We start from the raw sequence: 24,615 nt of genomic DNA on the forward strand, positions 1-24,615 counted from the left end.
TGGGTTCTCTGTGTCTGTGGACTGGCAGTTGGTGGAATTCAAAGATTTCTGCGTGCAAGCAATGTTTCAATTAAACTTCCATAAAAAGAAATTCCATTATTGCAGTTCAGCCTAGTTTCTGAAGATAATCTCTTTTATTTATTCTTCTGAGTCACAATTGAACCAAGCAGTTTGACACTGATGCCTTATGGTACACACCAGGAAATAAACCCTTTCTGCATGGCTGAAACAGACAAAACTGTGTTGTTGTTTTTATATATACTCTATTTTTTGGAGGCTTTAACTGGTAAGCCCGTTTGATGTTTTGATTCATAGATGTGACGCTAATCGTTGTGCCCTGATTTCCTAAGCATCGCAAATCAAGTAGCTGTCTGATAGATATCAAAAACATATCCCTTTTGTAGAACATAATAGAACATGAAAACACAAAACACACACATACATAATATCCTCTGGCAACATCTGTTGCAGCTCGTAACAAAACATTCAGTGCACTGCCATCAGAGTTTTAAAGCCATCTGGATGTGGACACATTATTGTGCTGTCTCTTGTTTATCTACATCCTGGAAAGGCACTAAATCAAGTTGCATAATAAAACAATGTGAACACGACACATATTTAAAAAAAGATAAGAAATTCTGAGGAGCAGAGAAAGCAGAATCAACGGAGCAGCTCTGAAAATAAGGTGTTATGGTGTCAAGGGTAAAATATGGCTTATGACTCACACAGACAATGAGCCAGGTGAACAATTAGCTATATTCACAGGCAGATTAACACCTTTCCTCTCCATCTACTTACACTGAAGATGCATTGTGATTAGATTATAGCCAGAAAGAATGTAGCGTAATGCTGCCACCTAGTGGATAAACATGCATTGCTAACACCCTCTGCCTACATGTGAAAATGTTTGGACCCATCACTCAAGTGACCTATCTGGGAACTAATTGTAATATTGTTCAGTTGATTTTCTAAGTGAAAATACATTAACCCCTTCTTGACAGGGATCGTAAATAAGGTGTTTTTGGTGATTACAGTTCATTTAAGCTTTGTTTACATATTTAAAAAAAAAAAATAGGTGTCATATATTTTAGTTAATGTTTTTGTGCATTAAAATGTGCAGGAGGCTGTCCCCTGCAGAGGAAGTGTTAACATATTTTCACTTAGTCAAACTCATAATTTGACCAGGGGTAACTTTGATCTCTCTTTACTTTGATCTCTCTTTACTCCTGGCTGCAATAAAGTCTACCCTAGGACAGCAGTTAATCAGTACCTGACCCTTGAGCGTGACAGCTTTCCTCTGCCTCCAGTAAGTCGCACTTTGTTAAGGTTCTGTTCACAGGCCCAGATGTCTGACTCTATACAAGGTCCATGGGTTTGAGGTCGGCCGGCTTCAGCGACTGCCCCATGGTCAGGAACTCTGTCCAGTTGTTATAGAAGCCACGGGAATAGACGCCTGTGTCGATTATAAGGCCCCAATAAAGACTGCGTCCAGTCTTGTCCCTCAAGGCGAGACGAGCCTCGCGTTCTGTCACATTGTAGCTGATGTTGATCAGCTGGAGGAGCAGCAGATGAAGCAGGCCCAAGGTCACTATACTGCTGTACCAGGCACAGGTGAAACAGAGAGCTGAGCTGCAGGAATACACACTTGTTAGAATTGGTAAACTGATGTATTCTTGTATGATGTATGCAGGACAGATAACCAAATATAATAATAATAAATAATAAACAGAAGAATAATATTTGTACTACTACTATGACGACTACTATGACTACAAATTATAATAATAATTGTTATTGTAATAATTTATTTTATTTTATCCATTTTTGTGACACTTGATCGCCTTAAATCAATAAATATGGGGAAATAAAATGTAGAATAAATGAAGTACTTGTAACAAAACATCAGTGATAATTTACAATCAGTACTGGTTTACGAAAACATGTGACACTGAAAGCCAGTGTAATGGAATCAGCAGGGGGAGAAATGTTCAGAAATGGGACCATAACATTAACTAAGACATGCAGAGGGGCCTAGGACTAATTCAACATAAAGTTACTGTGTGCAGTGTGTGTGTGTGTGTGGTTTAATATTATGGCCTGATGCTCACCTGTACTGGCTGTAGATTCCAGGGCAGTAGAGCAGAGCGGTCAATGAGCTTTGTGTTGGACACACGCTGCTCAGGACAAGGCTGATCCCGTACAGAGACGTTGACAGGAAGAAGAGAAGCATCAGGAGGAAGCTGCAGTGATTGGCCTGTCCCACACAGCTGTTAATCCTGCCAGAGCAGCACCAGTTAGTAACACATAACTACCCTGAACAGTAAAGAAATGTTTTAGTAAAAAATCTTATTTACATTATTTTATCATCCCAGATACAAACTATCAGCCAAGGCAAGTTTACTTCTTTCATTTATTAATGGTGTTGCAACTGTAGAATCCAGGTGTGCTGTGGTAGCTAATTTACCAAGGTGGTCTGGAGGACCTGCTATTGTCCATTTTATTGACAACAGTGTGTCATACATCTTCAGACAAAACATAAGCCGGTTTAAAGAGAATGTGATTAGGAATATGATGGCAAGTGATATAATATTAAGGCTTTCATTTCTAGTTAATCTGATTTGCATCCTTTACTTGGCTGAGAGACTAGATTTATGAGTTGATTTAAGGGAAACACTATAAATTTGGCACTGTCTTTGAATTAAATCTATTCTAATTTATACCTATTTCATATAAATGTATTTAAATCTTGTGTTCTTTAGTTTTAATATTGCATCATCCCTAATCATATACATTTCCAGGATGAGGTGAATTCTGAATCATTTTACTTCCAGAAGCCAATAGGATACTGACTCCATTAGTACACAGGCTAGCTAATCAAACACACAACTAACATTTTCAAGAGTTTTCATACTGCTAATTGTGCATTAAACAGGGATGCAGTGTACTTATCTATTCTACTTATGTATAATCCGTGTCAACAAATGAGTAGTCTTCCTCTGTTCCAAAGAGTCTTTTTGTATTTTAATAGGGCCTGACCGATATGAACACTTATCAGCACTGAAGAATATTTGATAAGATAAATATTCAGACAACTAAACATATCTGCCCAGAATAATTGTATACACCCAAATATTAAACACACTCCAGTTGGTTTAAACAGTGCTTTACTGATTAACATGGTTGTCAGCTGGCAGGTATTAAATTTTGTAAAACTCAAGTAGCAGAAACACCAAGTATGTAAGGAATATTCATAAAGTAAAAACTTCATAATGCAGCCTTAAAACAGGGAAATGGACTCTTACCGTGCAGGACTCTCAAAAAAGCTACGTTGCCTGTTCTACTTATTAAAAATATTTAAATGTTTACACAGAGAGATTTCCTAGATATTAGGGGTAAGTAAACAATATTTGCATTCCATGACATTATTAAGACTTCACTGGTGCAATTTCCATCGATACTGACATATGTGATATTTCACTGTGAATACCACCAGATTTATCCATCCATCCATCCATCCATTATCTGTAAGCGTTTATCCAGTTCAGGGTCACAGGAACACACCACACTCCTCACAGACAGTCACCCGGAGGAAACCCACGCAGACACAGGGAGAACACACCACACTCCTCACAGAGAGTCACCCGGAGGAAACCCACGCAGACACAGGGAGAACACACCACACTCCTCACAGACAGTCACCCGGAGGAAACCCACGCAGACACAGGGAGAACACACCACACTCCTCACAGACAGTCACCCAGAGGAAACCCACGCAGACACAGGGAGAACACACCACACTCCTCACAGACAGTCACCTGGAGGAAACCCACGCAGACACGGGGAGAACACACCAACTCCTCACAGACAGTCACCCGGAGGAAACCCACGCAGACACGGGAAGAACACACCAACTCCTCACAGACAGTCACCCGAAGGAAACCCACGCAGACACGGGGAGAAAACACCACACTCCTCACAGACAGTCACCCAAAGGAAACCCACGCAGACACAGGGAGAACACACCACACTCCTCACAGACAGTCACCCGGATCGGGAATCAAACCCACAATCTCCAGGTCCCTGGAGCTGTGTGACTGCGACACTACCTGCTGCACCACCGTGCCGCCCCACCAGATTTATTTATTGCTTAAATTATATATTGGTCAGGCCCTACTTTTAATGTCACTTGACTTGGAGCTAGAGATGCATTTATGTGATTTACTGGATTTGTATGGTCCTCAGCGCTGACTTTTTTTTTTTTTTTTTTTACCTGGATCAAATGTATAAGCCTATTTTCAGACATAGACTTTTAGACATTTTTGACAAGGTTTTGACTTGTTTCCCTGAGACCCATGACATATAAATATCTTTAAAATGACATTTTATTAAATAAGATGTTAAATACATTTCTGTAATATTCATGTAACCAATGTGACAGGCCTTCCCGAATGCCTGAGTTGATATAACTAAATCGATATCTGGAGAGATAAACTTGGAATGGCATATTACTCAATAAAACGCACCAGACACAATGGTGGTCCAGTCGCAAGACACAGGCCCCACAGATCCTGCAGTGTCCGGCTCTTGGGGGTTTCACCACCCTGCAGACAGTACACCAGTTCTTCCTTCCTCTGTCATTTTGATTTACACAGCCCAGAGCATTTTCAGATTCAGCCCCCTCCTCTGAAGAACTCAAACGATTGGCAATCACAACCTGGTGCCATGACCCATTGCGGTAGGTGGGGTCCATGTCCAGTGGAGGATTCTGGTAGGTAACTGTGCTGTGAGTTTCAGAAAGGTGAGGTTTGACATAACCCGGCCCTCGTTTGGTACGCCAGAGGGCGGCGAGCGTCAAGGCCACACCTATCGTTATGACACCCACCTGCGCGTTACTGACATCACTTCGTGGAACAACCTCAGTGAGGAACAGGTAGTACATGTAGAACAGAGAAAAAAGTGCCAGGCTGAGGAAGAATAGAGTGCGCCCTTTCTTGCGGTGGGTGAAGTAGTAGTACCAAAGCACTAGCACAGGTAGTGCCGTTAAAATCACAATACCCAGCAGGTAATGAAGAGCCGCTACGTGCAAGAGGACAGGAAGGAAGATAAGAGGCGGGATCAAAGACAGGTCCACTTGTTTAGCCCCTGAAATCCAGGGCACTCGCAGACGATCGCTCACCACAGCTGCCACTAGAGACACAGAGTCTGGCTTCTGAGACTCTCTCTTCATCCACCTGCAAAACAGAAGACAACAGAATGTGAACAAAGACATTGGATGATGCTAGATCCATTACTCTAGAAAGTGTAATTGCTCTGCAGTCCAGTGATGGAGGGATTTGTAGCATAAGCAATGCATTTCTATGGAGATTATGCAAGAAATGGGTGCACAATGAAGTACATAAACTGGACCTACATAGACTGGACATGTAGCATCATTTTTTTTTTTACAATTCCTGTAAGTATGACTGCTCTGTCCTAATCATTAACTTGATACAGATGCTTATACTAAATGTTGGACCTCACCTATCACAAGCCTCATCCAGATCCTCACAGTCACAGCAGCACGCTGCTATATGGCTCCGCCCACCGCGCCGGTCCACATACTCACAGCAGCATAGCGGCTCGTCCTGCTCCAGTGCTTTTTTGGCTTTCTTCTTCATGATGGCAGTGGGCTCATCCAAAAAGCACAAGCCCAGAAGGACAGCATCCACCTGCAGCTAGCCCAGGAAAGAAGACATGGATGGAAGTGGGCAGACTGTTTAGAATCTTACAGATTTCAGCCTCATCAATTATAGACACTTCTAACATGATTGACTAAATGGCTCAGATTTCAGACCTGAGCCATTCATTGAGTTGTAAATAATGGAGCCCATGTATCACGTGGCAAGACTCAGGCAGCCTCATTGAAACCATGAACCAAAAAAAGCACAGGGCTTGAGCTGAACTGATAACAAGCTCCTGCCATTACTCACTCTCCCAAACATCCTCCAAAGGAGATGTCCTAGAAAGCTTGTCCCTTTGGAGCAAATACATTGCTTAAATAGTCATATAGGTATAGGATAGGTATTTTGTTAATAACACCTTTAAGAGGAGCTGTGAAAGATGTTTGTTTATTTGAGCTGGGGTTTTTTTTTGGCTAACCAGCCGGTCTTTATACTTTGCACTATAGGTGCAGTTAAATATCATCCAGCTACCTTTCCAACAAGTGTTACTGACCACAGTCAACAGACCACCCTGGTGCATTTTGTGTACAACTGACTGAATGACATTTAAAGGTCTCTTTTGTCCTGAAGCCAGGAGAGTGGACGTTAAGGGTGGAACAGTCGTCCTTCTATGCCCACTCTTATCGGTCAGGACCACAGCTCCTACCGATCGCAGTCAAGGTCAAGAGCCCCCAGGGGATGCACTAAGCGGAGTCATTCAGTAGGAAGCCCAACCTCCCGCCACCCACTGCTCTATTGGGGCAAGAACTGGTAAAAATGCCACAAAACAGAGGATGGTGAGGATCTGTGAACTGATGCATCTCATTGGTTCAGGATGCACCCAAAGCCTTAAAACAGTGGTGCTCATTGAGTAATGCGGTCTGCCAGTGACTTTAGAGAGCACAGAGACAGTAAACAAGACGGAAGGGGACAGATAAGCGTTGTCCATTGTTAAACAGCCTTCGTGAACAGTCACGCCCTCATAAGCTACTTGTTTCGTGTTGCTGAGGGGTAGGACAGTCTGGAAAGTTTTTTTTAAGCCGTTGGCTCCATTTCCTTAACTTGGCTCATGTTCTGAGCTACGCCTACTTTAAAGGGCATACCGTTGCTGTGTTTCTGGCTTAGACGCTGCTGATAGCATTAACAAAGTTACGTGAAGAAAAACACGCTTCGTCTACCTGTTTGCTGTAGACTGTGAGCCATTTCGTCCTGTCTCCAGTCCGAAAGCCTGGAACCCTCCAGCTTTATTCTTCAGGAGCGTGAGTGTTTGTCCGCTACAGTGTGCGGCGTTCGCCGGCAGCTCGGTGTAAACGCCGTTGATCAGGAGCAGAGCTTCCGTTAACGGCGCTCGCGCTGGAGGTTGGGGCTGTTGCCAGCTCCGTGTAGCTGCCTGTGCTAAGAGTGGGGAAGTTGCCAGGTTCCTCAGCAATAATCCCTCCTTTCGTTTTATAGAAACCATAGGGTCCAGATGTGTGCTCTTAATATATACAGTCATATGTTCCTTTCTAACTGAACCAAGCGTTCTGTGCATTGTAGTACACTGTTACAATTTATTTTGGGGGGGGGGGGGTGAAAAGTGTTTAATTATTATACAATTAATATTGCACAATAAAAAGTAATAGGTAGCTTTTTGTTACATTTATATCTGTTTAATTTAAAAAAAATTATGAAAATATGAAAATAAGTGTTACAATGTTTCCCACAGGTAAATTAAAACGGGTAGAAATTTAATTTGTAATGAAGAAAGGCTATTTCAGTTTAATCCTGAACCTCGTTTATGAACTGAAACTAACTGATAATAAACTTATAGTTTTTATGGCCAGTTCAGTCAGTCAAGGTGTGTTTCTAATCTCGTAATGAGGATTTCCCTCAATCTGGCAACACACACCAGAAACGTGCCTTTTCAGAGTTTTGACGTCAATGGAGACGAACGCTTTAGAGGTGAAATTTCACTGCTGCCTTACAGCACTAAAGACACACACACACTTGTATGGAAAAGTTTGTACATTCCTGTCTATTTTTTGCTGATCTTTTGCAAAGAAACCATACCTAAGCTTCCCTAAAAGCTTCGCAGCTGCGTTATTTATTTATTACTGAAGAAACACCTGTTTATTTTTTGCTGAGTAAAACAAAACAAAATAGTTTTCACAAAAATCAGTGACAGAGCTTTTATTCAAGGTATAAATAAACACATTTTCAGCACAAATACCATATGGGGATGAAGGAAGCAAAGGCTAAGAAAATAATTTCCTGAGAAATATAAAGATGCATGGGTCACCCTTTGAGATCTGCTTCAAACTTAAAATGACCACAAATCACCATCTTTTGTCTACATAAGTACACTGAGTGCCATTCCTAAGAACTACTGTACGATCCCAAATGGTGACAGTGTAGTGTAAACATTTATTTTTAAAATAATCAGGATAAATCCAGCATCAGTACACTTTATATATGTACAGTAAAGGCCTCCTGAGAAGATAAAATATTTCCAAAGCTTAAAAACATTGCAGTCACAGTACCTTTAACATAAAATTCCATACAGCCACAGACTCTGCTAACATTCAGCTGCAGCTCTGCCCCAGACAAAGACTGAAATATGCAATCATTAATAAATGTCCTAAAACATCTGAAGTTTCCTTTAGCCACTGGTTTAAAAACAGTAAAGAAAACGATTCAAGCATTTGGTCAAGCCCAGGTTAGAAGTAGTGCTTTAACAGAATATCTTTCTAAAGTAATTACTGATTCTAACTCACACAGACATGGTACAAGGCCCTACAGAGTGTCTGTGGTGTTATACACAGGATAAAGGTTTTACAACAGCTGTGCAAATCAACAGGCCAAACTATTTTCAGAAGTATTTAAACTAATCAAAAATGAATCAAGGGAATGTAAGTGGATTTACATTGACTCGATTAAAATGACTCGATTTTCTTTGTTTTATGCAAAAATATCTTAAGGAATTAATCTCTTAATATGTTAAGCATAGTCATTCTGAGTGGTTTTGCTGAGCAGCGGGTTTTTCAGTCAGAACTGGTATCAGTGGTGATGATGATATAAGAACCAACATCAAACGTTTGATCACAGAAAGTGATTAGAGAACATGATGAGCTCTACGCAAATACTTAATGTTTGAGATGATGGTTTGGTATCATTTTGAGACCAGCTTATAATTCAATAAGATACATTTTTTTCTCTTCACATTTATAACCATGACCATATTTAAAACCATTTACTCTGATCAACACTTGACAAGTGGATGTGGAACATACATAAAATACTCATATTTACATAGTGATTTCTAGTTCTGTATAAATAAATCTGAATCATATGTACCTACAATTAACCGTTTCACTTCAAACCACTCTGAAGGACTTTGCTTACATCTCATTCAGAGACTTGTGCAATATTTCTAGGGGGAAAAAACAAAACAAAAAACTGTGGCAGACGAGCTGTTTTCTTACAGGGGCAGCAGGCCTGCGCTGCTCCTTGTGCCCATCACTGAGTCTCACTCACTCGCTTAAACACATTCCGCCACCTGTTACCAAAACACACACACAGCCTGGAGTGGTAGCACCCAAAGGCACCCTGGAGGAACCGTCTCCATGGTGACGCTCCTCGACGTGGGCAGACCCTATAGGCCAGATCCCCCTGAACTCCAGTGGTCACCAGGCACTGGGGCTTTCATAATGGGTTGGAGGTCTTGTTGTGGTCTTGAAAGTTGTGCTGGAGCACCACCAGAGAGCTGCGTAACTGTGGAGATAAACAGGAGCTATCACAACTAGCACAAACAAACACTCAGCACACCAGAGACTGCTCAGCTAAATAAGACATGTCTGCGGAGAGAAGACATTTTACACCAGCACAGTGATCCCTTTGCCACTGAAAATAAAATGTATGTGTAGATTAAACTAAGCTTAGCCAAGTTACTGGGATAAGTCAGTCTAAACAGACAGGCTGCTGGCATATCAGCGATTACATGACTACTTAAACATCTCTCTAATTCTTCTCTTATTTATTTTTTAATATCTGTAAAAAGAGTGCATTTATTTAATGCAAAACCCATTTCCAGAAATGTTAGGACACTTAGTTGAAATGCAAGAAAAACCTGAAGTCTGTGCATTTGTTAATTCACTTTTAACCTTAACAGACAAAAAATGTGTTTAAAATTACATCTATTTGTTCAGTACATTTACAGGTTCATGCCATCAACACAAAACCTGGGGTAGAGGCATGTTTACCATTGTGTCACATCACATTTTCTTTCAGCGACCATTGTCTGGTTCCTCATGATGCATGATACATTTTCAATAGGAGGCAGATCAGTCAAGTACTGTTTTTTCCTTACAATGTGTATGGAACCACGCTGTTGTAATCCATGAATGAGGCCAGCATATGTCTCTGCATTATGCCAATATAAGCATCTGCATTGGATACTGATGTCCCCAGTGACATCACAGATGCTGTTTTTGGCACTTCATCTTTTGCACATAGAATCCGACATCTGTTGTTTTTTCTCCTCCAAAAACTGGACTCTTCTGACCACAGAATACTGTCCATCTCAGATGACTTCAGACCAACAGAACTCACCAGTAAAAGATGGGAAAGTGTAACATTAACATACCTGTTCTAGGAGGTTTATGGAATCCTGGAGCACGGCCCTCAGTAAACGGGTTTCCTCCTGGCTCCTATGGAACACAGTCTGCCTAGGGCCCAGGTCAGGGGCCAAACTGTGGAACAAGGATCAGTACATTAAGAATTTGTGTGTCAGTACCAAACAGTAGTCATCCCTGCAGACTGTTATGGAGTCCATCAAAACACAGAAGACAGTGCTACACCAATATATAGAAATGTGATGGACACATTCTATAATGTTTGTTTTTTTCCTAAGTGTGATTATATCATGAAAAACGTGCACATCTTTAAATCCCATCACAAAAAATAACAAAATATCATTCCAGTATTCATGAATCACAAGATAATGTAAAAACAAGCAGTCCTTACTTTTCCTCTGCTCTTTCCCTCATTCGCTGCTTTGTGCTGAGATACATACGATGGGCGACGTCCTCCATTGCCCACAGCTTAAAGAACAACCCCAGGTTCAGCAGTGTCAGGATCAAAAGACTGAAAAAAAGTAATCACCGTCACTGCAAAGACTCACATCTATTTATACTATGTTATATATCATGAATTATACAACAGTGAGGTCTGGTCACGCACTCTGATTGGTTGAGAAGTGTACTAAAGCGTTCTTAATTTCGCAATAACAGCATTTTTTTTTTTATAACCACTGTATCAGTCCGCTGAAGGCCGTTGCTAAAAACTCTACACTGCAGCTCAGTTGTTGTTATCACATTTTTCACTGCTAAATTAGCTGAACTCTTATGTTTAACTTGATATAAATGGAGACTGATGGTGGTGACTGGCACTACAGACCGTTTAATTCAACATAAATACAAAACAATTTTTTTTAGCTGCACATTCAGGGCATCTCAAATCATTCCCCATTCTCTACATGGTGCACTAACATTACATGTAAGTCATGACTGTGGGTTGAGAACCGCACACAAAATATTTAAAATTAAGTCATGCCACCGTGGTTCAATATGAACTTGTGTTATATTAGAATTATAATGCATCATGGCTGGTTTCCCTTATGGCGCACTACAAAGGAAACAGGCAGAAATGTGAGATAGTGTGACTAGTGTGAGCTGGCGCTGATCAAGTCTGGGCCATGAGTGCAGTGCAGTAGAGTTAGTTACTGTGACATAGCAACAAGCTACTCGTTGAGGAACTTTTAATTTGGCGGAAGGATTTACTAAATCCATGAACATTTTGACACCACTTTCACAACTCTGTTCATATATTTCACAATTTATTACCCCAACTGTTGCATAAAAGCAATAGAACACTCGACCATGCACAGCTTCAAAGTGTGCCACTGACTCACATTATACTCATTCCAGCTATTATGGAGGTGATGTTCCACTTCTGTTTGCTGTTCATGTCCACTGTAACACAAAACCAGGGTCACTATTAGTTAAAGAGTATACGCTTTCCGACTACTGAACAATGATGTTTGCTAAGTTTGTATTACAGCAACAACATGACATACTGGTTAAATCACAAAGAGATTAAACATGTACAGCTGAAAACAGTGAGAGGATAGGCCAGTGTTTCTGGTGTGTAGGTATAAGTGAGTGCATGAAGCAGGTACCCATGCTGCCGTCACGGTGCTGCTCTGTATCCGCTCCGTACTGTTTGCCTGGTCTCAGATGCTCCTGCATGGTGCGGCTGTAAGTCCTCCGTCTTCGCCGTAAACCACCCTTTCCAGCATCAACTGAACCTTGGGTCAACTCTGCCTCCTCCTCAAGAAGCTCTGCCTCTGAATGATAATAAATAACATTAAATATACTGTTTTATATAGTCATGTTGTATCCTGTCATGATTTGCATCTTGACTCATAGCTCACAGCTTTTAAACTGCCAAGAAATCTCCTAGAATGAATGAAGCAAATGACCATATTTGCTTCACTCATACATTATTTGACTTTAACACAGAACAGTCCAGTAAAATTAAATTGGAAATATTAACAAGTCACATTTCAGACAGCCTGTGCTACAAAATACCGTAAAATAGGAAACAATTATCCTCTTAACAGACCTTTCATTGTACTTCTTCTGTAACTATGAAATTATTCAATACCTATAAATGTGCAATTGCTCAGCAGAAGCAGCAAGCTATTTTCTTCCACAACATTGTTTTGTTTAAAAGACATACATTCTAGTTAGAATTATCCGTTATAACATTATCTCCAATAGCTCCAAGATACATCACCCTAGGGACTGGGGCTAGAGTCAGAGGTAAACCAACTAAAAGGAGCACCTCTAAACTTGATACTAACCAAGGTGTCTGAAATAATCCTCCAAGCCACTCCATGAGTTCTTGGTGATGAAAGACTTCACAAAACCCCATGGCTGCTTCTTGTACTTCACATCTGTATAAATTCTTAAAGGGGAAAAAACATCAAGGGTAGTATATTTTAAGAGTTTAACACTTGACTGATATAAAATTGTTAAATTACAGACAGTAACATTTGTTAAACCTCATCCACATTTAAACAGACTCCAATAGATTTAGTTGTGAATTGTCACGTTTTTAAAAATAAATGTTTTTAACTAATTAATTCATTAACCCTATTTACTCAGGGTGAAAGCACCATTCTAAAATTTAAATAGACATTATCTGTGCATTTCTGAATAATACATCAACTGGGATCTAGTGCACCATGGCAAACTTACCTAAGCCTGCACTTGCGCTTGGAGATGCGGATGATACAGAAGCGATTCAGAGTGTAGAAATAGTCGTGATAGGGAACATCATGTGTGTAGACTTCAGCATCCAGTAGGTAGTACTGTCCCTCCCTAGACTCCTTATATAAAGTCTTATTGACAACAATAGGAATTGACAATAATTTTAATATTGTGAAAAATGATAGAACCTCTAAGTAAAGGATGATATATGTTTCATGAACACTGTCAAACACAATCCTCCAAAGCACACAGCAAAAAAGTGTGAGAAAAACTAGGAACGAAAGCCAACCTGATTTTCTGTGGCTGTGGAATATTTGCCCACTAGTGGGTTGTTGATAGTGATGGTGTAATTCAGAGTCCTCTTCATAGAACCAGACGCTTCCCTCTGCCAAGTAGAAGAGGTCACGCCTGCCAAGGGAACAAACACAGTTGTATCACAACATGAGAATATAGATGCAAATAGAAAACATAAACTGGAGAATAAAAATAAATGTAAAATAATTTTGGGATTAAAAATACAGCTACAACAATTTGTGTGCTTCCCCCACAATTCACACCCACCTGTAATTTTCCTGGCATCCATAAATCGCCGGAAGAAATACGAATCATTGAAAAGCAGCTCAAACATTTTCTCAGCACTGATTCGGAACACCCTGTTCATGAACAGCCTTCCTTGTGATGACTGCGACACACAGTCTCGCTCAACTGCATGACAAAACAAATGAACAAAGTAAAATATGTTAGTATTGGCATGAACACACAATTAGTGATACAATGCAGACTGTTCATTTCAGTGAACCAAAGTATGTGTAAAAGATTTACTGCTTGTCATAGGACAAGCCTTTTCTTCAGCATTTGTACATTTCTCTACATTTTGTTGTATATTTTTACGATTATTAGTTCATTTATATTTTTATCAAAGATTTATTGCTGGTTCGGCTTGAATGGTTTCTAGAAGGGCACTAATAAGTGCAGCACCAGGTTTGTAATGGAGAGTGAAGGGGAGAGCGGTATAAAGTGTCTCCAAGGGAGAGAGAGAATTTGAGCAAGTGTTTATAATCGTTTATCATCGTGTTTCAGTAATAAATTTAGACCCTGAATGATTCTATTTCATATGTTTTATATACGAAGGGCTCCTGCACTGTGGTGGTTGAGAGTGTCTTTCTGTCATTTAAACCTACTGTGTGTGCGAGTACTAAGCGTCACTGATATTTTAAAATCATTTTCATCACGGAGTAACTTAATCCCTGAAACTGTTCTCGGCAGAAACAGGTTTCAGTGCATATACACAAGCATAAAAAAAAGGTACCAAGTTATCTGTTTTAATATCGGCTAAAATTCCAAGATCAGACAGATAACAATAACTAAACAAATCCACATATCAGCCGCCTATATATGGTCCATCACTAATTATATATATTTGTTAAAAAGCAAAAGTGGTGGGACTTTACACACATGCCCAGGTAATCTCTCACCTTCCTCCATGCTGTCAGAAAGACTGTTTTCTGACACTCTGTCTTCATTGGCATTCAGGTCTAAGGACAGCGAAGAGCGCTTGGACACTCGTTCATGGCTAAAGCAATGTAGAGAGAGGTCAGGACTTCTCTGGCGAGATGCAGTGCTCCGAGTGTCCTCCTGTTGGAAATGTAATTACAGTAAACACACAACAGCAGCTAAATCTGTAAATCGGCATCACATTATGACATATTCGATTTAGAAAGCACACTGTATAAAACATGTTAAATATTAATACTCCAAAAATGTACTTTACCCCGTTTGCAGAGAGATTGCTCTGCAGCCCAACTGAAGATTGTGTTTCATCTCCCAGAGGTGTGGAGGCCTCATAGGACGTGTCAATCTGAGTAAGACGTAGTGTGGACGGTCTTTCCATCCTTCCAATGTTATCTTCGGCTTTCATGTTTAGGCTACGACAAAGGGTGTTTTACAGGTACAAAATCTGATAACTGCAAAATGTATTTTAAATTATTTAAATAAACTAAAATACAGCTATGACAAGGACATTCACTGCTTTGTGTGAGCAAACATGTTCACTGTGGTGTGTTTGTGTCACTTACCTGCTCTGTGTGTAAGGAATCGCGTCTGATGACATTTGCAAACTTTCCATCTCTTCATGGCTCAGACCCAAGTCATTGCCATAATGCTGTTTGACCATCTGCCACAGCTCGTGCCTGCTCAGCTGCTGCAAAAAGAACTAAAGAAACTGAAACAGCCACACAACACAACTCGCATTACATTTCTTCTCAGCGACTGTAGAGAAGGAAGCTTCTGTCCGACACCAGATAAACCCAGCACAATGTACCTTTTTAATCTGCCTGACCTACCAGCCGAAAACAGCCCTAACCTGATTTTACAGTTGTTTGTGGAGATGCAATCAGAGTACCGCTGCTAGTGGGAGTGTTAATCTACCCTATACATGCCCAAATGTTTACAGTCACCTGCTCATTTGATATGAATTCTTAGTATTTTTATACCTTTACTGCAATAACAGACTTAACACTGGATATTTGACCACTGCATTCAGCCATGAGATGGTTATTGAGGCACTGATGTTGTTTGAACACCACAAATGTGTTAGATAGAGCTAAATGACTCCAGAGAATCCAGTTTCACTTCTCTACCACCCAGTCCTGAGGTTGTAAAACCTCTAGCTAACATTTAGCATTGGGCATAATAAGCGGAGTAAGCATCTGTAACCATTGGGTAAAAGACATATTAGAAATTTTTAGACACCTGTTTCCTATCACTGTCACTGGGAACAGTTTCTGAAAATGCTAATATATGAGTCTTTGGAGACAGAGTAGGTTCATCATATCATAATACAAATAAAGCATGCAAATTACTGCTGACTTTCAGAGATACTATCTTTTTTTTTTTTTTTTTTTACAATTCATATCACAATGAATAGAGCTATAAAAGTAGGTGGAACTGATTTTTGATTCCTTCAAGTCCCCCATCCAGTCATTTAAACTCCTAAAAACCTCATCTCTGTTCAGAATTAAAAATACACAAGTGATTACATAAAATAAAAATAACCCTTATAAGTCTACACCTTCACTCATTATGTTTGGATCTATAAATATGCAATTAGTCCCAGTGTCTCTCTCCACCCACTCCTCCACCACACACCTGTAGCTCAAAATGTCCCCCCTTCAAGTTTGCACAATTGGTTCCTTAGATTTATGATGTAAGAAACCCTAGCAGTCAGTGTCATGTTTTTGTGACTGTTTTTTGGAAAACTGTGCTTACACAGCAGAAATGCTCAGCTGTGACCATGAACATGTTTTTCAGAAATGTAAAATCTTACAACATATAAACAATTACACTGACATAGTTAAACAACTCCTTTTAACTTGAGAGGGACTTTAAATTATTCCACAGTAAGTGTTGAATGGGTATCTTATTCTGGCATTTATTAAATGTGAAGAGTTGATCCAGGACTGATCATCCAACATTAGTACCAGACCTTACTGAAGTTTTTAAAGTTAAAATACATCAAATCATCACATAAATGTTTTTAACATCAAGTATAAAGCCTTCCCATAACAGTAGAGAAGACAATTTCGTTGAGCAGGTGTCGACAATGGATTTGGCTAAATAACAACTATATCCTTGCAGTAGACAAACATAAAATGTTAACGAAGAACTTCGGATTTAAGCTTAAAATAAACAGCATTCATAATGATTCTGTCTATTAAGCGATTCAGCATTTGCTTCTCCATCTGACCACAGAATTCAAGAGCTTCGTTCATCGCTAAAATACAAAACAAACGACAAATTTAATCTCCAGGCCACGACTAAAAACGTTTGACACGCCTAAACCTCCTAACTTTAACTTGAAGGCATTCAGATAAACAGTAGTTCTCCTAAAAAGTAAAAAGTGTGTGTGTGTGTGTGTGAGAGAGAGAGAGAGAGAGGAACAAGACCAACGACAATAAACACTAGCCACAAACCCAACAGAACATACGGCGAACATTAAAAGGCAAAAATAACCGTCTTTAAACTGAGCCTGGGCATCAGACACGGTCAGGAAGAGTTCAACTAACCCAGCTGTGTCGGTTAGGCTGAATAAAAACAGTATGAGTGGGTTTATTCATACTTACAGCGCGGTGAGTTTCACCTGTAGAAGGCCTTTGGTGAACTATAATAACCTGTGATCTGTCACAGCACATAAAAAAGAGCCGAGAGCAGGAAGTATCTGCGCTATTTCATGCCCTACCCGTTTTCAGGCAAATAAATAAAAAAAATAAAAAAATAAAAAAAAAAACACCGCTTTTACGTTACGGTTAGATTGGTAAGTGTGGATATCCTCGGTGAATAAAATAAATATCACAAAAATAATGTTTGTTTATTTAAAGATTTTTGTTATTTTTCAAACATTTCATATCTTGGTTTTTTCTCAATACCTGGCCTAAATAACATGTGTTTGCTTGTTTTTCATTCACACAACACACAAAACTCCTCACAGAGCGGGACTCGAGCTGCTTGTTTTCAATTAGATTTTGCACAACATTATAAACAGAGACTGCACTGATTTCCCTTTTCATCAACAAAGATTGATTCAAATATTCTACTAATTTTAATGTTCTTATTAACAATTTAAATTCATTTCTTTTATTGTGAAAATTAAATATAAAATTCAATCAAAGCCCTTGCACAGATTTCTTTTTATGACATCATATTAATTAATGGATATAGTTTTTTTCTCTTTAGTTAGGTCATTGTAGCATCCCCATTAATACAATGTTACCAGAATTTGTGTTTATGTTGTATTACTAACAATATTATTGGATATTTGGATGTCCAGCATAAACTCTTTGCTAGCCCCCCTTTAGTTTGATGTAGTGAACATGGAACCTCAAAGTACCAAGAATATATTCTAGACTTCTGTACTTGAACTCATTCCAGAACAGCTCCACAATAAACTCATCCACCTCAGTGGGCTGGCCCTCCGTCTGCCAGTGAATCACCAACTTCCTCATAGGCAAAGAGCAGCAGGAAAGGCTGGGAAAATTATCATCAGGACCTTTAATTATCAGCACTGGTGTCTCCCAAGATGCACCAGTGTTCTAGTCACTGACAAGTCTTGCTAGCCTCCAGGCACAAACTGCAGTGTTGTATTAAATTTTGAAAAAAATAAATAAATAAATGGCCACTAGTGTTAACCTGTCGGGTTTGCTCAAACGACACACTTCAAGTTTCAGGAAACGTGCACAGAATATCTTAGCTGACCTGTCAAACCTTGACCACCACCTGTTTCAGCTCCTTCCCTTAGGCAGATTCTTTGTCCAAATAAGGGTTAAAACAAAGTCTGCAGATAATCATGCCATCATAATTATACAACAATTATACTACATAAGAATCACTGCATTACTGACTCACCCTCACACTCTTGAACAACCAGAGTACATAAGCTTCTTTATGCTATTGACACACTTGTATTTAACTTTTTCTTAACTTGTTATTCTATTTCTTATAATTTTGTATATTTATTATATTTTAGTGTGTTCATCTACTCTTACCTGTCTGACACACTCAGCACTTTAAATACACGTATAACGTGTTCAGCTTTACAGTGGTTGTGTGTGTGTGTGTGTGTGTGTGTATGCATCACACATTTTTATAATACTCAGGTTTACATGACTCAGTCTTGTGAAAGATCTATTGTCTGTTATTGTGTACACTTGTTTGCTGCTGTGTAATCAAACCTTATTTTTAAAGAAAAAATGTTTAACTGCAAACACACTCGGTGATTAAAGCCTAATTCAGATTCAAAAACTGATATTGATTCTCAGTGTATAGATTCCATGGTTCATGGGAGGGACTTTTGTTCAGAAATGGATGTTGTGTTCTCATGTAAAGTAGCAAGCCACACCCAGAAAGGTCAATGAACTTTAATATCCTCGTGTGCTGAGTTTCTGCTCCACCCAGCTCCAGTTTCTGAATCAAAAGAGCAACATGTGGACTGTAACATTAACATAAGCACAGGGAGTAAACACAGGGTTTACTCTGCACTGGACACAGGGGTCACTGGGACTAAAGTCCAGCTCAGTTTGGGGACCCTCTCTGCTCAAACTCAAACAAGACCTTGTAAACAGTCATGTGAACCAGAGGAATCATGTGTACATGAGGTCTAATACTGAAGGGCTAAAAGACCCTGTCATGGAAATGTTTTTAAACAAGCGATAAAGTTTTGAAAATGTTAGAATATTATTTATTTATTTATTTATTTTATTTTGGAGATGCTACATACTATATCCTCCCACTGACACAAAGTTTAAGGAGTTTTCAGCCCCGACAAATACAATCAGAACAGACTCACTGTTATAAAGCAATGGCTAAACAGAAGAATATAGGTCTTTTGATGAATGTGAATTAACAGGTTTATGTTTTTGGAGGCCTACCTTATCCATTAATATATTCTGCCACAGGCGAAAAATGGTCTGGTATGATTTCTCCCTCGTGGAAAATGATGTGAAGAACAGCTAGTGGAGAGGACAAAAACAGATTTTACTGGTTTTTCTGAGTTTATGTTTTGCATATGATAAAGTACATGTAAACTATAGATTATAGTGAGTACAATAACCTTACAACAGAGTGAACGGAAGCCTATTACTAAAATGATTAAAGCGTAATTTTAACTAAACAGTACCTTCAATATTAAAAGTTACCTTGTCTGTGTTGGTGTAGATCTGAATGGCATTTGGGATCAGTCGTGCTGTCTTCTCCCTCGACATGGATGCAATATCCTTAATATTTATCATTAGCTACAACACAAAACAATGAACAAATACTCAGTAATAACCCTGTATCAGCTCTCCAGCTACCCAGCTCAATGCCTGGTGTAAGCTATATAGCTCCAATGGGAGCTACAGTCCATGAAGCAGTTCTCTATCTTATTATAATAACAGAATACTATCAAATCCTTACAAAAATGTTTCAACATCTAAAGACTTCCCAGAAGGAAAGAGGCATTCCCTGTTAATATCCTTCATTTCATTAGAAATGCTTGTTGTCTGCCAATTTTTGACCATATTTACCTTTGTTCCCCAGAAGACATTACTGTAGAAGCAGAGCCAGTTCTCTGTGAGGTAGATGCGACCTTGCAGTAAAATGTCCTTTTGCAGAGCACAGGTATAATCTGGAGGGGAAAATGAAAAAGTAAAAGGTCTTAGAGATGCAGCCCATTAGTCTCTCTACTTTCTCTCTCTCTCTCACACCCTCTCTCATACTCTCTCACCCACTATAAGTCTCTCCAACACATCCAGTTCTTTGAATATTTTCTTGAACTCCTCACTCCTCTGTTTGTAGCTATTAGGAGATTGAGGTGACCCTATACATTGTCCAGTGATGTCCAGACCCTGCAATGGGACCTAGTCGCAAAAGGTGAGTTAAAGTTCAGCAATTATGATCATCAGGTTGTATCAAGAGGCAAGTAAAACCATGTCAAGACCTGCACTAGACCACTGAATGTACTGATTAAAAAAGTGGAATTCTAAACACTGCTGTTTAGATTAAATCATGTACTCCCAACCCATATGACTCAATAAAAATGTTAAAAAATAACTAGGATTAAAATCACTTTACAATAACTTACATAAAACATTTTAAGCCTTGTCATGTAAATTACCATTTTTATAGATAACGTCTGTGCAGAGCAGTGATATTTAAACTTTCACGCCCTTCTTACCTCCTGCTCTGAGTTCTCTGAGTTCCCCCTGACTTCTGTAGTTTGATTTCCCTCCTCAGACACATCAGTGCCTGCTGCTGACTTTGCTACGTTGGTCATCTTCCTCTCACCTGGGTAAAACAACCAAAACTTCATCAGCTTCAACCATGAACAAGGCAGGGGAAATGAGGCAAACCTAGCCTCTTTACAAATCTCCTATGACATATGACATGTGCCTTAAGCTATTTAAAGTACCATTCAAGGTGAATTCAAATATGACAAACAGGCTCATCCTGCCCTAGATTTAATTCTCAGACACTCATTTACTCTCATTGTCTCTCACACTCAAAAGACCTGGAAACAAGGAGTCTGAGAGCCTACAAACAAAGTCGACACACAACTGGTGATAAAGAATTTAGCTGAATATTCACTCAATAAGCAGCATTTTCTTATTTTCTCTCAGCCTTGCTCCATCAATAATAATATCTACTATTGCTTTCAGTTACAAAATCTCAAAAGACCTTATAAAGGCAGATAAAACATTTGAAAGACAAAATACTAAATACATATTAAATACTAACTGAAGCAACAGAGTAATTATACACAAAAAAATGTGTCTCCACTGACATTGTACTAGACATATTAGATACAAAACAACCAGTGAATTTTCAAGTGAGATTTATATGTGACACTGACAGTGGTAAAATCCTGGTAAAGAAACTGGGGACAAAATCATAATGTAAAGTATTTTTAAAGCAATGTCACAATTTAACCATTTTTAGTGTTACAAATTCTGAGGAGCTTTTTTAGAGCAGTTAAATGCTTTAGTTGTACTGTTGTCAGTCCTTCTGATTCTGAATGCTTTTCTAGTAAAAAAGCATTTCAACAAGACTGGTTAAATCTCAATCAGCAGAAACATTACAAATTTGGATGATTAACCAATTAAATCTGATGTGCTCCTACCTGTGAATCCTCTGGTCCAACATTAACAAGTTTAATCCAGTGCAGACTGATTCCAGCATAGATAAATTATGTACAAAGAAAATAAAGAGTCAAAGTTTTGCTATGAGTAGCAGCTTATTTTTCTTCAGTGAGAAATGTCTAAAAACATCCCATCACCTACTTTTAAGATGCAGTGTACCTGTGTTGTAGGTTGGAGGTGTTTTCTCACCTGGCAACAACTGAACCTCTCCAGAGAGAACATACCATTGACTACTGGAAATGAAAGAGCATTGCACAGAAATATGCATAGCATATTTGAAAGGGGAGGGCCTAAAAAGAAAAACAAAGACAGGAGAACAATTGGGCTGCATTCTGGTTTTTAGTCTTTGTTTGAAAAAAATATATAAAAAATATTTGATCAGATAAATTCAGATAAATGTTTATTATCTGAATTTGAGCTGAGGCTAACATAACACAGATGTCACCAAAAATGGCTTCAGACAACAGTCACGTTTAAATAGTTTCTCTATTTACTACAAATAGGCTTGATGGAAGCTCCAAGGCGAATGGAGCTAAGGCATGGAATGTTATTTTCATGACAATACAGATTCCTATTATATTAGTGTTAAACTAAAAAAAGCAACTTCAGATACCAGCCCATGATTATCTGTTACAATTGGAGTCAAGTGGAGTGTTCAATTAATCTCTTTAGAAATCATTAATATTCATCAAATCTGATCACAGATAGAAAGATACAGACAAATAAAATAGCACAATACAGAAGATAAAGTGAGATGACATCAGCAACATTTACTGCAGAAGTATCCGGACACTGCACTGGAGCAACAGGATTCCAGAGAACAGAGTAGTAGATCCAGTCCTGCAGAGCAACATCATCACTGAGACATGAGTCACACACACACACACACACACAAATAACTGACATTATCACCATTATTTCATCAGGAATTCAACTATGATCCTCAGACACAAACAGTAAGAAGAGTGCAAAAAAGCCCAACCATAAGGTTTGTGCACTGCATAGTAAATTCCAATTGAAAAGGCAAATTAAATACTAATAAGAAGCTCCTTATTTACATCAAAATGTAGTCCTTTTTTCAAAGAGTGCAAAGTCTGCTAACAAATCTTAATAAGTCTCCTTCTACCGTTATTGAAGTAATATCATCTTATATCTCTTAATCAGTAGCTTAACATTGTAACACCTGATACAACATTAACATCAATGTTCAGAAATACAGAAAATTGTCCTGCTAGTTAAACTGTACTTCCGTTTCTCACTTTTAAATCTGTGCAAAAAATGTTAGTATATTCATAGTATTCAGTACAGCAGTAAGCAGTTACAGAGGCTGTGCTGTATGTTTACAGTGCTTTCTCACAACCTGAACAGCTAATATTATTCATTCATTCATTATCTGTGAACGCTTATCCAGTTCAGGGTCGCGGTGGGTCCAGAGCCTACCTGGAATCACTGGGCGCAAGGCGGGAACACACCCTGGAGGGGGCGCCAGTCCTTCACAGGGCACAGCTAATATTAACGGTCACTAATTCTCAGATCCTCCTGTTTCTCTAACAGTTACATATACAAGCCGCTTTCATAACTGAAATAAGCCCTCATTGTTATCGGTTGTGCTTTCGTTAATGACCTCAAGTCCAGAACTGGTAAAAACTAACTTTATAAACCAGACTCTGACGGTGAATCGAAGGCCAGTGAAGCTGATGATTGGAGCAGCTTTATATTTCAATAGGCGCCTTAACGAAGGCTGTGGCGCATTTTCAACAGAAAAATTAAATTGTATATAAGTATATTGGTTCCAGGCAAGCTACATTTTTTTTCTGGTATCCTATCTTATGTTATTTTAGTATGTTTAAGGGCTATTAATGAATCCATTGTGAGTGGGCACTTCATACTAAATAAACGTTATGGTCAAACTAACTTTACCGTGGTCCCGCACTTTGAGAAACGCTGTGTTACACAGGAACAATCTGTTTTCAAACAGTGCAGAGTCTGCTAACAAATCTTAACAAGTCTCCTTCTACCTTCGACCTTACTAACATTACGCAGAAACATTTCACAAATGCTTTGAACCAACTTAATTAATATGCATCTCACCATCAGAGCTGCTAAACATTTTATTCGAAAAATACAACGAGATTTCTTTCAGCGTGTTTAAAGACGCTTTTGTTTATCTTCATTAAAATTACTCTGCCCAGCAGCGACACCTGACGGAGAGGAGTATGTTTCACTAAACAGTTATGAACGGTTTTCCAGGCGACATTTGATTCTGATCTGTATTTACTGCTCATTATAATCCAACAAAACTCAACCAAATTAAAAATGTAAGCTTTGAGTTACACCACTCTTTTCAATTGCAGATCTGCTTTAAATAATTTTTGTGCAACTTTCATATTTAAATTTTTTTATAATGATTAGCATGCGACAAGAAATTCACATATGGTAAAGAAAAGGATAAATACAGACATTATATGACAGGAATACGAAAAAAAACCGTATTCATAAAATGTATTCATATTAATAATTGCTGCTAGTATATTTAATAATTATTATACAGTGCCATATATAAATATCAATATTTATGACTAAAATACTAGCTTCTATAACAATAAAAAGAAGAAACAAATGATATAATTATTTAAACTAATAATACACAAAAATTATACATAAAATAAATATTAAAGAATATATAACTGCTCTTCAATGTTGTAAGTCAAATAAATTCCACAGTTATAATTGTTTTGAAGGAAGGTGATTATCTGCAGTAGAAAATGATGTACATATCACTCTGGTTGTTGGCTGGATATATAATAACAAATCTGCTATCTGATTGGCTGCAGGTGATAACCATGTATCCAGCCTGCTGGCCCCACCCACTGACTCTCCATTGTGCTGCAGTGTGTTTGAGGAGTGATGTCATAAAAAAGAACAGTGATGTCATTG

At 38.8% G+C, this 24,615-nt stretch overlaps 2 protein-coding genes across 5 annotated transcripts; both read right to left on the reverse strand.

Annotated features, from left to right (window-relative positions):
• Nucleotides 1-36: 36 nt before the first annotated feature.
• On the reverse strand, nucleotides 37-7,106 carry zdhhc23b (zinc finger DHHC-type palmitoyltransferase 23b). Of its 2 annotated transcripts, none has more exons than XM_066646018.1 (5): nucleotides 6,878-7,106; nucleotides 5,521-5,714; nucleotides 4,524-5,231; nucleotides 2,109-2,276; nucleotides 37-1,629 (listed from the first exon to the last, which is right to left on the reverse strand). In XM_066646018.1, the coding sequence occupies exons 2-5, from the start codon at nucleotides 5,655-5,657 to the stop codon at nucleotides 1,356-1,358; spliced, it is 1,287 nt and encodes a 428-aa protein (XP_066502115.1). In that variant the 5' UTR covers nucleotides 5,658-5,714; nucleotides 6,878-7,106; the 3' UTR covers nucleotides 37-1,355. The 2 variants fall into 2 exon arrangements, with proteins under 2 accessions (XP_066502115.1, XP_066502122.1); XM_066646025.1 differs by having other exon boundaries at nucleotides 144-1,629; nucleotides 5,521-5,708.
• A 730-nt stretch (nucleotides 7,107-7,836) lies between these two features.
• gramd1c (GRAM domain containing 1c) lies at nucleotides 7,837-23,814 on the reverse strand. Of its 3 annotated transcripts, none has more exons than XM_066646045.1 (20): nucleotides 23,770-23,814; nucleotides 22,453-22,537; nucleotides 21,868-21,968; nucleotides 20,718-20,827; nucleotides 20,268-20,400; nucleotides 20,068-20,168; nucleotides 19,699-19,794; nucleotides 19,432-19,512; nucleotides 15,085-15,206; nucleotides 14,781-14,934; nucleotides 14,485-14,644; nucleotides 13,571-13,714; nucleotides 13,299-13,417; nucleotides 12,998-13,140; nucleotides 12,601-12,704; nucleotides 11,914-12,081; nucleotides 11,647-11,707; nucleotides 10,701-10,820; nucleotides 10,321-10,426; nucleotides 7,837-9,449 (listed from the first exon to the last, which is right to left on the reverse strand). In XM_066646045.1, exons 1-20 carry the CDS (start codon nucleotides 23,786-23,788, stop codon nucleotides 9,381-9,383), a joined length of 2,196 nt encoding a protein of 731 aa, XP_066502142.1. In that variant the 5' UTR covers nucleotides 23,789-23,814; the 3' UTR covers nucleotides 7,837-9,380. The 3 variants fall into 3 exon arrangements, with proteins under 3 accessions (XP_066502142.1, XP_066502134.1, XP_066502150.1); XM_066646037.1 differs by having other exon boundaries at nucleotides 15,085-15,209; XM_066646053.1 differs by lacking the exons at nucleotides 21,868-21,968; nucleotides 22,453-22,537; nucleotides 23,770-23,814 and adding an exon at nucleotides 21,660-21,687 and having other exon boundaries at nucleotides 15,085-15,209.
• Nucleotides 23,815-24,615: the final 801 nt, after the last annotated feature.

This window comes from Hoplias malabaricus, chromosome 1 (genome assembly GCF_029633855.1).
Source record: "Hoplias malabaricus isolate fHopMal1 chromosome 1, fHopMal1.hap1, whole genome shotgun sequence".
Classification (NCBI taxonomy): Eukaryota; Metazoa; Chordata; class Actinopteri; order Characiformes; family Erythrinidae; genus Hoplias; species Hoplias malabaricus.

Coding starts and splice junctions, on each gene's coding strand:
- zdhhc23b (XM_066646018.1), bottom strand. CDS start 5,657: ATGAAGAAGAAAGCCAAAAAAGCACTGGAGCAGGACGAGCCGCTATGC. Junction 5,232..5,520: donor CTGGATGAGGCTTGTGATAG/GTGAGGTCCAAC, acceptor TCTGTTTTGCAG/GTGGATGAAGAGAGAGTCTC. Junction 1,630..2,108: donor GGAATCTACAGCCAGTACAG/GTGAGCATCAGG, acceptor GTATTCCTGCAG/CTCAGCTCTCTGTTTCACCT.
- gramd1c (XM_066646037.1), bottom strand. Junction 19,513..19,698: donor TCTACACCAACACAGACAAG/GTAACTTTTAAT, acceptor CCTCTCCACTAG/CTGTTCTTCACATCATTTTC. Junction 12,082..12,600: donor GGATTATTTCAGACACCTTG/GTTAGTATCAAG, acceptor ATTATCATTCAG/AGGCAGAGCTTCTTGAGGAG.